Below are 14856 nucleotides of genomic sequence, written 5' to 3'. Positions count from 1 at the left end.
ATGCTGTGTGTGGCCTATGTGGGTGGATTTGATCGGTTTCATATTTTCATTCTATCTTTCCATAAACCAGTATTAAGTTTGCCACTTGCTTGCTTTCCGTAAAGAGAATCGCATATTTAATTTATAATTCAGACACCCCCAAAAGATTGTCTTGTTTTTGTTTGTGTGTTTTCGCACATGAAGACTTGCAGCGTAGTCTGTAGTGTAAGTGGAGAGTTTGATTTAAGTGTCTGGCTCAGGCAGACAGCCATTTACTATTAATTATTCAGTTGATGCTGGATCGGCTGCTCCTTACTATGTGTTTTTCCGGTATTGGTGGTTCAAATTTCTCTCTAACGTCGAATGTACACCTTTAATGGTACTTTCCATCCAGCTGTCCTGATTATATTGAAATTCCTAATTGCAGAGCTTTACCATAATGTTCTGACTTAATATAATATAATATTAAGATTCATACAAGATAAATAAAAATAAACCAGTCACAACTTACTTTCATAAAACATGTGTTTGGGAATAGAACTGCCACAGTTTTTTAAATATTTTCTGAGTGTGAAATGAGTAAACTTGACTAAAATCAAAAATGCATTAAAAATGCAGTATGACCTTGAAGGTTTTACATTCTTCAGTGGCAATTCCATGTCGAAGTTCTGTGATCATTATGAAATTTTTTGGCTGCTGTCGGCCAGACTCTTTGCAGTTTCTAGTAAATTTGCATTGGTGTGAGGTGGAGCAGTAGGAGAACTAAGTCTAAAGAAGCTGCAAACCAGGCTATTCAGCTCTGCATGCCAGTTAGCTTTAAGACAGGAATGATGCCAAATAAATAGCAACAGTTGCCCTCATCCTGTCAGGGGTGCAGAGAAATTGGGCTCAGCTTGTGTCCTGCTTGGTAAGAATTCAGAAAGGAGGCGAAAATTCACCAAGAGCTTTTGTGGAGCCAAATAGCAATGATGCACCCTAAAAAACCTGTTGACCCTCTGTGATATTTAATATTTCATCTAAAATGGTATTACTGACAAGGGGGGCATGGTGGCGCATGCGAACCCTGGTTTAATCCCAACAGGGGACATTAGTGTGTGGAGTTTGTATGTTTGTGCCCCGTGTCCGCGGTTTCCTCCAAAAATATGCAGCAGGTTGATTGTGAAGATTGCCTGGATGTACGAGACTGAATAGTTGTCTGTCTGTGGGCCTGCAATTGACTGGCAATGCAAGGCTGACAAAGCAGAGAATTGTTCCTGCAAACTGAATTGGAAATTCATACTTAAAATCATCATAAGTGGGGGCGGGCTTTGCAATGAATACAGTTAGCCAATATATATATTTATCAGTCATATCATGCCACTCCGTTTCATGCAGTTTAATATCATCAGATCCGAGACTGAAGTTATCTTTTGGATTTAGTTATCCAGTGGCAGATTTTTTTACTCAGTGTCTATAAATATTCCCTCGCATTATAGCACCACTATAGCAATTGCCACTATATATTACGGGAGGGTAGCATGTGTTCCTACCGTGTTAATAACAGGGGGTGGAGGACAGCTAAACATTCAGCCAATAATCCTACTAATCCAGCAGGTCTTAAATTGCCCCTGCTCCCTCTGGGTGGACCGGGCATTTAGTGTACCCACACACACGTCGAAATATCCAAATGGACCCAGAGAATACCAGGCGACGCGACGCTCCAATTAATACTCATCAGGCTTTTTCTTTCACCGACGCAGAGAAATTCTGGGGCAGGAGCGGTCCCTCGGAGAGCCACCTAGCCAAGAAAGGAGGAGGAGGAAAAAGACACACCAGTATATTTATAGAAAAATGAGGCCTCACAATACCCTTTATGGAGAGAGAATTATTAAGGAACCGAGGTGCGCGGGTGCATACGTCCCACTTTTCTGATTAACAATGTGCGAGGCAGGCTGGCCTAAAGGATGAATCAGGGATGAGACTCAGGACTCCTTGACACACTCACAGAGAGACCGGCGCTTGCTTTTCATGCACACTCACCCCTGGCTCACGAAGAGACTGCCGTGTTTTCAGATGGGAGCAATGATCTGAGTTTGTCACCCTCTCTCTGTGACTCTGGGTTGTGGGGGTGATCAAGGACAAGTTGTGTCGTTGTCCCTTTTTTTTTTTCTTTCCTTTTTCACATTGTATCTAAGGAGACACATTGGATCATACCCCGCTCGCAGGCCCCCTGCGATTTGACACTCAAGATGAAGAAGTTTTTGCAAAACAAAAAAGGCAGATACTCTTTTCGACAGAGCAAACGGGGCTCTCGATATCCATCAAAAGATTTCTGTAAGTCTGTTATCAGCTTCGTCCACCGGTTGCATCCTGCGGTTCTCTGGCTTTGGGAGCTGTGGAACACATCATTAGCCACCCGCTGAGCTGTGGGCTTTATGATAGATTAAACTTACCAAAAGCCAAGATATGAATTTCCGTAATTCTGTTTTTGTCATGTTCCTGTTTTTTTAAAAGATCAAATGTGGATTTATTCAATCTGTGTTTAACATCTCAATCCCTAATTTTGTCCCAGCCCTGTTTTTTTTATCTATAATCTGCTTAAAAAGTGTTGCATGATTACTGTTCAACAGCAAAGACTTGAACGTGCGCTAAGTGAAACGTATGCCGGGAGAAACTTTTGTCTCCCGGGATAGTCGGGGTCACAATCTCTGCGACGCCTTAATTTGATTGGCTGCTTTGGAGTCTGTGAACCAGGTCAGGGGCGGTTGAGTGTGTCATGGTTCAGGGCGGAGGGTTACAGCGATGCTCTCAGTAGTACACGTTGAGACACGGAGGAGAAGAGGAAGGAAAAGAGACAGGACACAATAGCAGAGAATTATAAGGCTTACTAGGGATTATATGCTGGAGAGTCTTTAGCACAATGCTGATTGACTTGAATGCATATGCAGCTGCAGGTTAGAGTCATTTTTTTTCGTGCAGCGTCCTAATCTAACATGTTCTGTTGTGCCGCATCATAGTTCAGCGCACTCTCGTAGATTTCTCAGGCGCTATTTCTTTTTTTTTTTTTCAAGTCCTCAGTATGCCGACGTCCAACCAGGGCTGGCCTGAGGAATTTGGCTTCCAGCTCGGCGGGAATGGACCCAGCTACATCTTGTCCGTGGAGGAAGGGAGCAGCGCTCACCTGGCGGGACTGCAGGCGGGGGACCAGGTCCTGGAGATCGAGGGCAACAATGTGTCAACGCTGGGTCCGCAGGCTGTCATCGCCATCGCTCAGACTCAGAAAACCATCCCTCCCAGCATCGGAGTGGTGTCCCGCATACAGCAGGTATTAAAACTCCTGAATCCTTGGCGACAGTGCGTATGTAGGTTAAAGCGAGTGCAGTTTTGTGTGGAAGTAATTTGCATTTGACTAAGGGTCTCATTAGCAGCCCTTGGGCGCAGGTCGATGATCATGTTAGGGAATTGGTTTATTTTTTTATGTACCCCTTTTTCCACCCTGCATTGCAGATGGACATCATACCGGGTCCAGACGGTCGGTTCGGTTTCACCATTGTGGGTGACTGCCCCCTTCTGGTGGAAGACTGCTCGCCTTGCTCTCCGGCTGGCCGCGCGGGTTTGAGGGCCGGCGATTACGTCATGGAGGTCAACGGCATCCCCGTCCGGCAGCACGAGACGGCCGCGGCGCTGATCAAGTCATCCCAGGGGAGGACGCTGCGTCTGGGCGTGCTGTGTCTCGGCCCGAGACGAAAACGTAACGTCAGCGTAGAGGACAGTCAGATGGGGGGAGAGGGAGCGCGGCTGGATCGCAAGCACAAGGCGCTGGAGTTCAACAGAAAGGTAGGAAGGGGAGAGGGAGCTGTGGTTGAGCTCAGGACACCAGCTGCTCCAGGTGAGGAGTTAAACACAAAAATGTGTGTGTGGGATTTAGGTTTGGATCCCAGCAGACTCTGCTGTACAACATTCAGACACCCTCTGAATAGAACCAGAATAACGCCTTGAGCGCCCTTGTATTTTTGTCACAACGTGGCACCGATGCGGTAGCAATGTTATCCTGTCCTCGAATAAACCTTGTTACATCTTTCTTCCATCCCATCAGGTTGACCAGACTTTAGGCGACGAACCCGAAGTAAAAGAGAGACTCTTCAGCGCACTGAAACAGTACGCGGCCGAGAAGAGGGTCGACTGGCTGGCCGCCGTCCTGCCCGAAATACTCACCACCGATGAGCACAGGCAGCTCATCTCCAGCATCAGGTGAGTCGAGTCAGATTTTATCTATATGGCGCCAAATCACGACAGCGTCGTCAGACCGCATGGTTTACAGACACCCGACATTAACCCACGAGCCACACTTGGGGACGTCGGTTGGGAAACGCCGCCTTTGGACGGATCCGATCTCAATGTGGGTGCCCTTCTGTCTCAACCAGTTGGGGTAGAAAGAGAGGGAGAGACATAGAAAGCAAGAGCATGATTAGGGCGTATTAGGGTTGGGTGGGGCAGGCACGCTAACAGCTACATGGTTTGAGCTGATATGATAAAATCACAGCTTAACTATTCATAAAAGAAATAATGTTTAGCACGTGGCAGGGCCGTTAGAGCCTGAGGTTTAGGCTCACATGGCCTGATGCTGTTAAAAAGAAAAATATGTATTCTTTGGAGGCCTTTATTACCATCCCTCTGGAGTCTCAGTCCAGTCAAGTTAAGTGTCAAACACACAACGCAAAGGTTTCGGCGCAGAAGGAATTCACGTTTTCTTAGAATTAGCATTGCGATGATACTCCCGTGCCAACATTTAATGCAATACAATGTAATGAAAGCCCCAAATGAGCTGCATGCAGTCACAAGGTCGGCACGTCTGTCAGGAAATAGACACGGCAATCAATTGGCATTTAAAAGGAAAAAGGTTAAATTGTTTTTTACACATTATTGTTTGGTAACATGGTGAATAAGACACCTAGAGTAGGGCGGTCTCTATCTAATGTCTAGTGAAAGAGCTAAGCTACCGACTTTGTCGACTGCAATTTGTCGTGCTAAGCTAACTATTGGGAAGCGGGTAATTGTAGTAGTAAAAGATGGCGGCAAGTTAAGAATTTGTCTCAATTCTGAGCTTCAGCTTATTCCAAATAATAGGCCGCATGTTTTCCTTAGCTGTCATTCCCAGATGTCAAACAATATGATACACAGACTCATTAAAAAAAACCTCACTGTGTTTCAAAGTAAACAGTGAAACTCTAATTAGCAGCCAAATGACAAACTGTCTGTGGTAAAAGTTGCGCTGCTGCCAACTCACATGTATTTTATTTTTCATTTCATAGCCATACATACCCAGCCGCAATTACCAAGTCCCAGCGAAAAGTACAATAATCTGCAAGGATTAATTTATGAAAGCTCCGTAAACAGGCTTTTCCTGTTGCTCATTCTGTCAGATAATGGATTATAGGGGGCAACCATGTCAGAGTTACACTTTAGGTTTAGGTGGGTCCCATCTGCTGCCCGGGGTAAATCCACAGTGACCCTCCAAGTCGCTTAAAGTGTCATCAGTGCCAGTGAAATGGCAGGATCCCAGGGTGCCTGCACTGACGTAGCGGAGCTCAAGCTTAATTTTTTGTTTTTCAGCCGCAAATGAGGATTGGCAACACGCGTCCCGTTCTCAGCATGGCGGCACCTATGATACTGAGCCATAGTGAGTTTGACTGCGATGAGGACGGGTTTGGTTGAGTAGCTACTTCATGCATGTTCCCTTGACAAAGAGGAAGCTACACCAAAGAGTTTTTTTTTTTTTGTGTGTGTGTGTGTCCTTACTGTGGAATAATGCCAGATAAGTGAACGGGAAAAGTATTCGGACAGAATTAGCCGCTTGTCCACCAGCCAAAAGAACCAGCATTCTTGCCTTTCTCCATATCCCCAGACAGTTTGGTCCACAGATTGCACTTCCTCCACAAGTACAGCCAATAAAACCTTTGATTCTCTCAACTGCTCTGGCTTGTTACCCACTACTACTACACTACTTCTAACTGCTTCTAACAGAATTAACACACTACGAGAAGGGCTTGCGGGAGAATCAGTGTTTTTCTATCCTCGGGAAAGATACGAGGTGACATTTTAAGTATCTTTCTGCCTTAAATTGGACATGCATAATTCAAAGACCGCCAAGTGAAAACCCTTCATTAGTGTTTATAAAATGAAGGACACGCCTATTTGCACATCCACCAATGGTAACATTAATGTCATCTCTGTGCGGTTTTTCACCCCCCCCCCCCCAGCACATCTCACAACTCCCTTACCTCTTGCTCTTTCTCTCTCTCTCTCTCCCTCTCTCTCTCTCTTTTCCTCTCTGAAGGGGTTTTTGTCTTTTGCTCCTCTCATTATTCCGCTCAGCGCTCGGGCTGCTCTGTGCGCTGTTGTCCATTTCCCCTGGCGCTTGGTAAAGGGAGCCTCCTGCGCGCACCAACTTCCCACCTCCATCTTTCATCTAGTGTTTGAAGCTGGAGGTGCGTCTCCTGCTTGCTTGATGGTGCAACTTGTGCTTTGGATTTGTTTATTTCCCCGCTATGGGTGACAGCTAAAACAATGAATTGTCTGGGGTGAGTATTCATTTGCTATTGTTGTCAATTCAGCTTTAATTACAGTGTATTTATGGAATCTGTGTTTTTTTAAAAAAAAAAAAAAGATATGTATTCATGCCTTAACTGATTGGAAATGGGAATCACACTAAGGTAAGATACTGGTCTCCAGCTCTATCTGGCAGGTCCCAGTGTGCATACACTCTTAAGATGTTTGTGTGCACGAAAATCAGAGATGGTTTATCTGCTCTTGGATCTGCCCCCCCCCCCCCCGTTTTTCAAACTTTCTTGAAGCAAATGCTGAGCCTTTTAATCTATAAATAATCATTTCCCAGCAGCGCGTGTTGTTAAACGGGCCCAAGCATTCACGGACACTGCTAGTTGTAATGGATTTAACAACTGTGAAGCGTTTTTTTTTTTTTGGTTTTTTTTTTTGCCTTTATCTACCAAGTCATTAAGCTGAGTGATGCTCTACTTTACTGAGCAAGTAATCTCTCTGATCTTGATGCTCAGTTTTTCAGCTGAGTGTTCCAAATTATTTAAAAACATATTCCTTCTTGACGCGTCTGCTTGCTAAACTGACACTGAGTATGCTTCTTTTTTTTTTTTTTTTTTTTTTTTTGGGAGGCAGCTGGCACTTTTGAATTTTCTGCAAATATCTGCCAAAAGCCGCATCAGTAGCAGTAGTCATTATAGCGAGGCGTCCTTAAAAGCAGGTCTACTGTGTCAGCGAGGCCGAAAACAAAGGCTCATCTTTAATTAGTCGCTTGAAATTTCCCGTTCGTTTCCCCGATGAATGATGTGCTTACAAAAGCAGGACTAAATGCATCTCAAAAGTGCAGTTTACAGCTCCCCGCTGCACAAAGCTCTCTGTGCCGTTAATGATAGTGTTTAATCTTGACTGCAGAAGTCAGTGGCTACAGCTTATTTGAATCTCCTGATGCGCCGACTGCACAAGAAGAGAAACACCACAAGCCTCCACATTCTTTGAAAAGGTGTCTGATGGCTGATAGCTGTATGTTCATAAATTGGAGAGGAACCGCATTTTTATTTGAAGGGACATTTCTTTTAAGTTTGGAGCTTTGTTTGTCGATATCTGGTTCAGACCAATGGGAGAATGAAGGCTGTTGTTGACCATTCTTAATACCTCATAGTTTAAAATGAATGATAACGCGTAAAGAAATGCGGCGTCTCTGTTTTGCAGTATTGTTGCGGTACCTTACAAACATTAAAAATAGTACTAACAGTATCACGATGCAGGGATCCTGTCGTTATGAATATTTTCCAATTGTTAGCGCTTGTATCCGTGTAACTGAAGACAAAAAGGTGCATCTTGTAAGGTCAGCGCAGGTTATCGATGAAGTCACTCGCAAATCAAAATGGCGGGGGATTATATTCTGCTATTTTAGATTATTGATATTTTGGGATGTGCATTTCTTATAAGGAAGATGTTATTTGTTTATCATACCTCGAATCAAAGCTACACGTTTTTATTTTTTTAATTATTGAATTGAATTTTTCTCCCCATGTCTGCTCTCCCGCAGTCCAGAAACATGCAGTAGGTTCATTGAAGACCTTAAATTGTCTCGACACCTGAACGATAGAGTGAATGGTTGTGTTTCTTTATATGTGATGGACTGGCGACCGGTCTAGGGCAAACCGCGCCTCTAGGCGGGGATAGCCCCCCCCCCAACGCTGAGTACGGGATAAGCAGTACAGATAATGAGTGAATGAAAGAATGATATACAAGTTTCCAATCTATTCGGGACGCCCAAAGTTCAGCATTTCCAAAATAAGTCTTGTTTTTCTTCATTAGCTGATGTATTGTACCTACGGCACAATCGGTTGAGCCTTGACTCAATGTGTCATGCATCTTTATTATGAACCCAAAGTCCCTCCAGCACTGCTTTTCTTTGTCTCACCTTGAAATTTCAAACATTATTTACTGCTCTGGCATATTTTTACCTCATGGGTAAACTTCCATCCCAGCCATCAAACTGTCACCCCACCAGCCCGGGTTTTCACCGTAGAACTTTACAACCGTCTGTTTACAAAATACGCATTATGGGCAAGGAATAACTCTCTAGAATGACCTAAATCATTAGTTTTAATTTCAAGAAATTCACCTTCTTGTGAGAAAGCCTGATCTTAATTTTAACGTCTTTTTGCACTTTTTTGAAACCGTGTGAGTTTGTTCGCACCAAATGTGCCAAATATATTTATAAACATTTGCATTATCTGGACTCTTTGCCAGTACTTGGATGGTTTCCAACCATCCTGTGGCGCTGAAAACACTCTTAGCTGGCTCCCTCCTTAAAGCCCACCCCCATCCGTTCTTCAACAAAGCATCGCGTTGAGCTGCGCTCGCTGCGTTGCAGCCACAGTTGGAGACTTGAAATGAAATGAGGTCTCCTCTTTGTAGTTTTCCGCATGTCACGCTTCTCTTTTGAGATATACATCCCTCCGTCCCTGCTTGCTTCTTCCTCTGCACCCCCCAACCCTTCAGATAATTATAGATCTCACTTCTTTATAAAAAGAGGTCAAATCAGAGCGCTCATTTAGTTTCCAAGAGTTGACGCGAGGAAACTTTTTTTTTTTTTTTTGAGATAAAGTGGTCGTTTTAGCAAATGGTTCCATTTAAACATAATGTCAGTGACAGCAGCTAAACACTTGCACAGTCAGGTATTTGCATGACAGACAGAAGTATGTAAATGTTGTGACATGAATAGAAGGCGAAAAGCAGAGACGACGAAGAAGAAAAACAACAGAGAGGGACTACGTGGGTACCCACACCTACACAACTACAGAACATGTATTTATATCTCAGGACTGTCATAGCTCGTAGTCTGTGCACGGCAAATGCTATCCACACCCGTTCTAAGCACCTGCAGAAATAGTGATGGCAGCGCCACAACCTGTGACCTTTATTTGTAACCGGGCAGATTTTTTTCCCATAAAATATGCCCAAAGGGGCGTGGCAGCTTACGGAAAATATAAGGCGTAATGTTTTTGGAGTTGTTACAGATAAAAGAAAACCAATTCCGTGTAGGTTTCTTTCCATTCTCAGATTATCGTCGTGGCACTCTGCTTTTGTTTTGGAAAGGAAAGTGTGAATTTATCCCACAAGGTCTATGTTTGGAGGAATTTTCATTGAAATTTAATTAAAATTATACATTAACAAATGAATGAATGAATTCATTCATTCTCCGTACCACTTATCCTGCAGTGAGGGTTTGAGTGGCAAGAGTTCACAACATTATCACAGGGCCACATATAAAGGTATGCAACCATTCACTCTTATTGGTCCCAGAGGGAAAAAGAGTGCTTGTGTGTGACAGCGTGTGTGTGTGCATGTGTTTGTGTATTCCAGGAGTCAATGCAGGAGTCAGTTGTAGTAATGGGAGTAGGTGTGTTGTTAATAGCAGAACTCCTTTTATGCATTTAGACCCGCGCAATAAATGTCAATATTGGAAAAAAAGGAAAAGCTGTGGAGCTGAGGATTTTGTGTATCAAGATCAAATGCGTGCAAAGTTCATTGTTGATACACAAGGAAGACGGTTGGATGCTGCTCATAATGATAATAATGATAATAATGCATTTTATTTAAGGTACCTTACTCGACAGTCAAGGACTCCGTACAGATGCATACATACACAGAAAATACAGCTTTAAAAGAAACACTAAACGTATAAAGAAAAAAATGTGACAAAGTGTTCAAAGTTATAAATATTTATACATAAATGAGTAAATAAATAAATATGTAAATTATCAAGTATGACAGAGCAGTTGGCGTCAGATGGAATAGGCCACTTTAAACAGATTTGTTTCGAGTTGTGATTTGAAGCGGTGGAATGAATAGATGCTCCTGAGTCGGGTTGGTAATGAACTCCAGAGTCGGGGAGCAGAGCGGCTGAATGCTCTGCTTCCCTTGATGGTGAGACGGGCGGAGGGGACAGACAGGCGTGTGGAGGAGGAAGAGGATCCCAGGGAACCTGGAGGACGTCGGGGGGTTTGAATTGAACCGAACCCGGAGCTGTAGGAGGACGGGAGGAGGGAGTTTGAGTGACGGCACGGTCGGTCAGTGACGGTGACGTTGTCCGTCCGTTGGTGAGATGGTGCTGATTGGAGACCTCTTGCGTCCTTACTCTGTGTGTTTGTCAGTACTACCACTTGGGGGTGCTAGTTTGAAATGATTTTGTCTACCGGTCCAGGAAGCTGTTTATCACGTGTCTGCTTTGTGTGAACAGATTTACCTGAGGTCAGTTGCAGCGCTGACTTCAATGAACTCTGCGATCTGTAGTAAAGTAAATTTTGTTATAAGTTGACCTGAGGTGCCCAGGAGGTGCCCAGCTTGCCGTCGAGGTTATAACACTTTGATATTTGGTTGACGGTAGCCTCTGACACCGATTGCTCAATTTTAAAGGTCAGGAAAACACTTATACGGGTATCTAGTTGATACTGAACACTGATGGCAGCTGATATTTTGTCATTATTCTGGTGAAATGACCACATCTTCCCAATTCCTTGAAAACTAGGCTCCATCCAGAATACATTTCTAACAAATAAAGATCCTTTCTCCCACCTTTTTTCCCGTGTGAACTTTGTGGTAGCACAGGAGAGTCGTGTATAAAATGGTGTGTGTCTTTTTTTAATCACGTAAAATCATTGCAATCAGCACATTCAACAAAGTGGCGGCTTCTACCCGACATGAAGGTACAGAGTACCGGAAAGGTTGGCGGTTCAATCCCCGGCTCCTCCCGCCGGCACGCCAGAGTGTCTTCGTACCCCCGTTTGGTCCATTTAGCGCTTTGCGTGGCATCGATGTGGGTGAACGGGTGAACGTAATTTAATGGGAATTGCTTTGAAACGACGAGGTGACGAAAGCGCCCTCTTAATGGAGACCATTTAACAGAAACAAGTGGGCCAATTTTTTATTTTTTTTTCCTTCTTCCTCTCATCTCATTACAATAAGTGTATCCTAATTGCTTCATTCATCTCTCCGAGTGTTTTTTCCGGCAGCTCAGTCCTCTTCGTTCGATTGTTAAGCAGCGACTGTTGTCTCCGCCTCACCCTTTAAGTGTGTTTGTTGCTAATTAGTCTGCCGGTGCTATTTTTCACAGACGGCTCAACACTCTGTCCACTTACGGTGGCTGATTCATCTGATCGGCGGCAAATCAGCTTGTCAGAACAGACTGGTGCACGGTTGTTTGTGTAACGCTTTGTTCGGGGCTCCGCTCTCTGCTGGGTGTTGATACGACCTGCGATTTATCAAAAGTGGATTCAAATCAAAAAACGTGCGACCGACTTGATGTCTCAACCGTGTGCCAGCGTGTAGTTTTCACATTTCGCCATTGTTTTATTTTTCTTTTAACATCCACGTCACAACAGGCTAATTTAAAGTCGCGCGCTTTTAAATCCTGTATAACGAGAAGAGACTTTTAAAGAAACGAATAAAGCGACTAACAACAGAGGATCAAAACTCAAGGCTGAACAAAAAAGGAGAGGCTTTGGAGTGAAATCACAATCATTTAAAAAAAAAAAAACCTTGAAAATAAGGTGTTCCCCTTCTCTCTTATTGTTGTGGACCTCAGACCGAATGGTCTCAAAACTACTGTTTTGTGTTCAAACGGCTATTCTAGGTGATTGAAGTGGAGGAAAATATGGTATTTTTTGGGCTGATCTGAAAGAGCTGTGACTTGACAATTGTTTTTGTCAAAGTCAGTGATTTCTTCTGTTTACTTCACAGTCCTTGTACTTGCCCTTGTGCTAACTAATAATACAAAGTAAACGGGGAAAATTGATATAGCAGCACTATCAGATTGGGCTGCGTCGGTTATGATACTCTGCTTTGAAAATAATAGGAATCGGAGGGCGAGGGTGGAGGCGGGCGGAGGGGAGGACTCAAGTCTCTGACATTTAAAAACCCCGATCTAAATTATCCGCATCGGATTTGTGTCTATTGACGCCCAAACATCGGCCGTGGAACCTAATGGTGCTGCTCAAGCAGCTTATTGCCAAATGTGGGCGTTGTTACATAATGAAATGGTATTTTATTACATTTTTTGGCGAATTGTTACGTAACGGTTTGAAGCAATTGGATTAGGACCTTTTTACCAGAGAAGATGGGATTTCTATCGATAAAGTTCTCGCTCGGTACATTGAGCCGATCCTCTAATTTAAGATCTCATCGATTTTTTTTTTTTTTTTCTGGTTTTCTCCAAGACAAACATCTGAAAATGGGATCCTGAGATGAAAAACACCGGGATCACTGCAAGGTTGTCGAGGTGTGTGTGTGTGTGTGAGGGGTTTGTGTTTGTCTTGTCTGTCGGCAGCATCTCTGATCGCCAGAACGAAAAGTTGTTTTGTGCTGTCAGCTGAGTCACGGCGTCCTGGTGTGCGGGGGACGACTCGTTTTGTTTTGTTCTCACAGTCTGTGCCGAAGCGGCGAAACAGCCAGCGCTCAAAAAGCGTGTGCCGTCCACACGCTTAGCCCCCTCTTTGACGCTTTACACATTTTTTTTTCGAGCACAAACAGATTATGCAATTTCTATATTGATGGTTTTTATATAGCAGTAGTACATACAAGGTCATTTTGTTTTTTTTGTCATGTGCTTTAGTTGCTTACCATTGCATCTCTGGCTTCTGCGTAAAAACTGATGCCAAAACTACCGGCAAATCAAATCAGTGCAAATATCCAAGCATGTCAAACAACAGATGCTGAGTTTTCAAAGTTGTCATCTCGCCAATATTATATTAGAGCCAGGTAAGAGATAGGCTTAATGTTTCTTTACTTGGACGATGCTTCATCGTGTACGCTTTTTAAACTGGTTGTGGAACTGTGGTGTTTCTGGATTGAAGGCTGTTTAGGAGGAAGGGCCGGTTGAATGCTGAGATGTAAAACCATTCACTCTCTTCTGTCTCTCAGTCTCTGATCAGAGAACGACCACACAACAGCGTAAACCTGAATATGAGACGGCCGCGTGACGTTTTTCTTTTGTCTTCCGACCGAGCGTGTCAACAGCCGTCATCCACATTGTTCTCCGTGACTCACATCAGAACATCTATATCAATATTACATTCAATTCCGTTTGATGTGTATTCCCAAAGGCCCAAAATGTAATATAAAGAGAGATGCTACGTGTCAAGTTCTTTTTGTTTTTTCCCCGAAGAGGAAGATTGATAAGGTCTGAGGTCAAGCAGATGCTGACGGCTTGCCGCTCCGTGACGGGGTGGTGAGGAACAGACGGAAGTGTGGGAGAGTGGGACTGAGATGGTGTGGATGGAGAGAGAGAGAATGAGAGAGAGTGAGAGAGAGGAGAAATCCCATGCTCTCTCACTCCCACACCTTTTCACTTGCGGAATACTGGCTCTGGTACCTCACGCTGCAGCAGTGAGACTCCAGCCTGCAGCCAGTGACGCTGCCTCGCTTACTTCTCATTCAACTTACCCTCTTTTCTTTTCTCTCGGGAAGAGAACGCTCCTCACCTGGTCGCCTTTTCACCTCTCCTTTTCTTTGCTGAATGTCTTTAAGGAGGAAGTGGATCAAATTAGCGTCAACTGAGATCGTCAGTGAGTTGGTGATGACTTTTTTTTTCTTCATCTGATGGATGTTTGCTGTGATTCCACTGGAAATCTAAAATCTTCACGGACTCGATGCTCCTGAAATGGATCGCCGCGGACCAGTGATATAGACTCCTACTCTGAGGCGACGCTTGTGGACAAAAAACAAAAAAAAAACTAATATCCCCCTCCTGTTCTCTTCACATGCCACTATGTTTGCCAGAATCTTCATTCCCAAGAAGCACCGTCAACGTTTTGACGAGGCCGTCTCCCAGAACGTGATCAACAGGCTCTGCCGCAGCAAGAGCATCAGCGAGCCGCAGGGCAGAATCCGTCGCAGTCGGAGCGAGGATCACTCCGAACGCCACCACGGGTCCAAGCGAGCCAGCTCGGTGCCCCGGGATGGGGGGGAACCGGGGGGCCGGGGTGACGGGGAAAGAGACAGAGGCCACAGGAAGTCTGTCTCTGGAATACCTGCGCATCCCCCTCTCGGACCCAATCAGAGGTGAGCATGTGATGTCTAACTTCGCTATGTTGTACCACGTTTCTTGAAATTTTGAAAATATTAAATTGAATTATATTTATTATTTTTCGACACTAAAAATATACGTCACACTTGTGGAAGCCTGTATATCCGCCTAAACGCCGTCAATTTGTCAAGACTTTCAGCGCCTGATAGGCAAAATATGAAAAAGCAATATATACAGTGGTACTTTTATTTTAGACGTCAAAAAGTAATTGCGGCTCAGTGTTTTCTTTTCCGTGGAAACCTGGTCCG

At 44.2% G+C, this 14856-nt stretch overlaps 1 protein-coding gene across 9 annotated transcripts in view; it reads left to right on the top strand.

Moving 5' to 3' along the window:
• The first annotated feature begins 2079 nt into the window (after positions 1 to 2079).
• Positions 2080 to 14856, top strand: part of grid2ipb (glutamate receptor, ionotropic, delta 2 (Grid2) interacting protein, b) — a 33296-nt gene continuing 20519 nt past the window's right edge. For 6 of the 9 annotated variants that reach the window (XM_086140287.1, XM_086140284.1, XM_086140286.1 and 3 more), the window contains exons 1-5: positions 2080 to 2292; positions 3030 to 3283; positions 3466 to 3795; positions 4055 to 4209; positions 14302 to 14583. In XM_086140287.1, the coding sequence (XP_085996413.1) occupies positions 2208 to 2292; positions 3030 to 3283; positions 3466 to 3795; positions 4055 to 4209; positions 14302 to 14583 (1106 nt within the window). In that variant the 5' untranslated portion in view covers positions 2080 to 2207. Of the gene's footprint in view, positions 2293 to 3029; positions 3284 to 3465; positions 3796 to 4054; positions 4210 to 6517; positions 6540 to 12620; positions 12803 to 13982; positions 14584 to 14856 lie in introns of those variants that run through there. The other 3 variants (XM_086140289.1, XM_086140288.1, XM_086140290.1) reach the window with 3 other exon arrangements.

This window comes from Fistularia commersonii, chromosome 33 (assembly GCF_037954325.1).
Source record: "Fistularia commersonii isolate RoL2024-O1a breed Wild chromosome 33, RoL_Fcom_v1.0, whole genome shotgun sequence".
In the NCBI taxonomy this organism is placed as follows: domain Eukaryota; kingdom Metazoa; phylum Chordata; class Actinopteri; order Syngnathiformes; family Fistulariidae; genus Fistularia; species Fistularia commersonii.
Note: the sequence above shows the minus strand (reverse complement) of the source record. Positions and strands in the feature narration are given on the sequence as shown.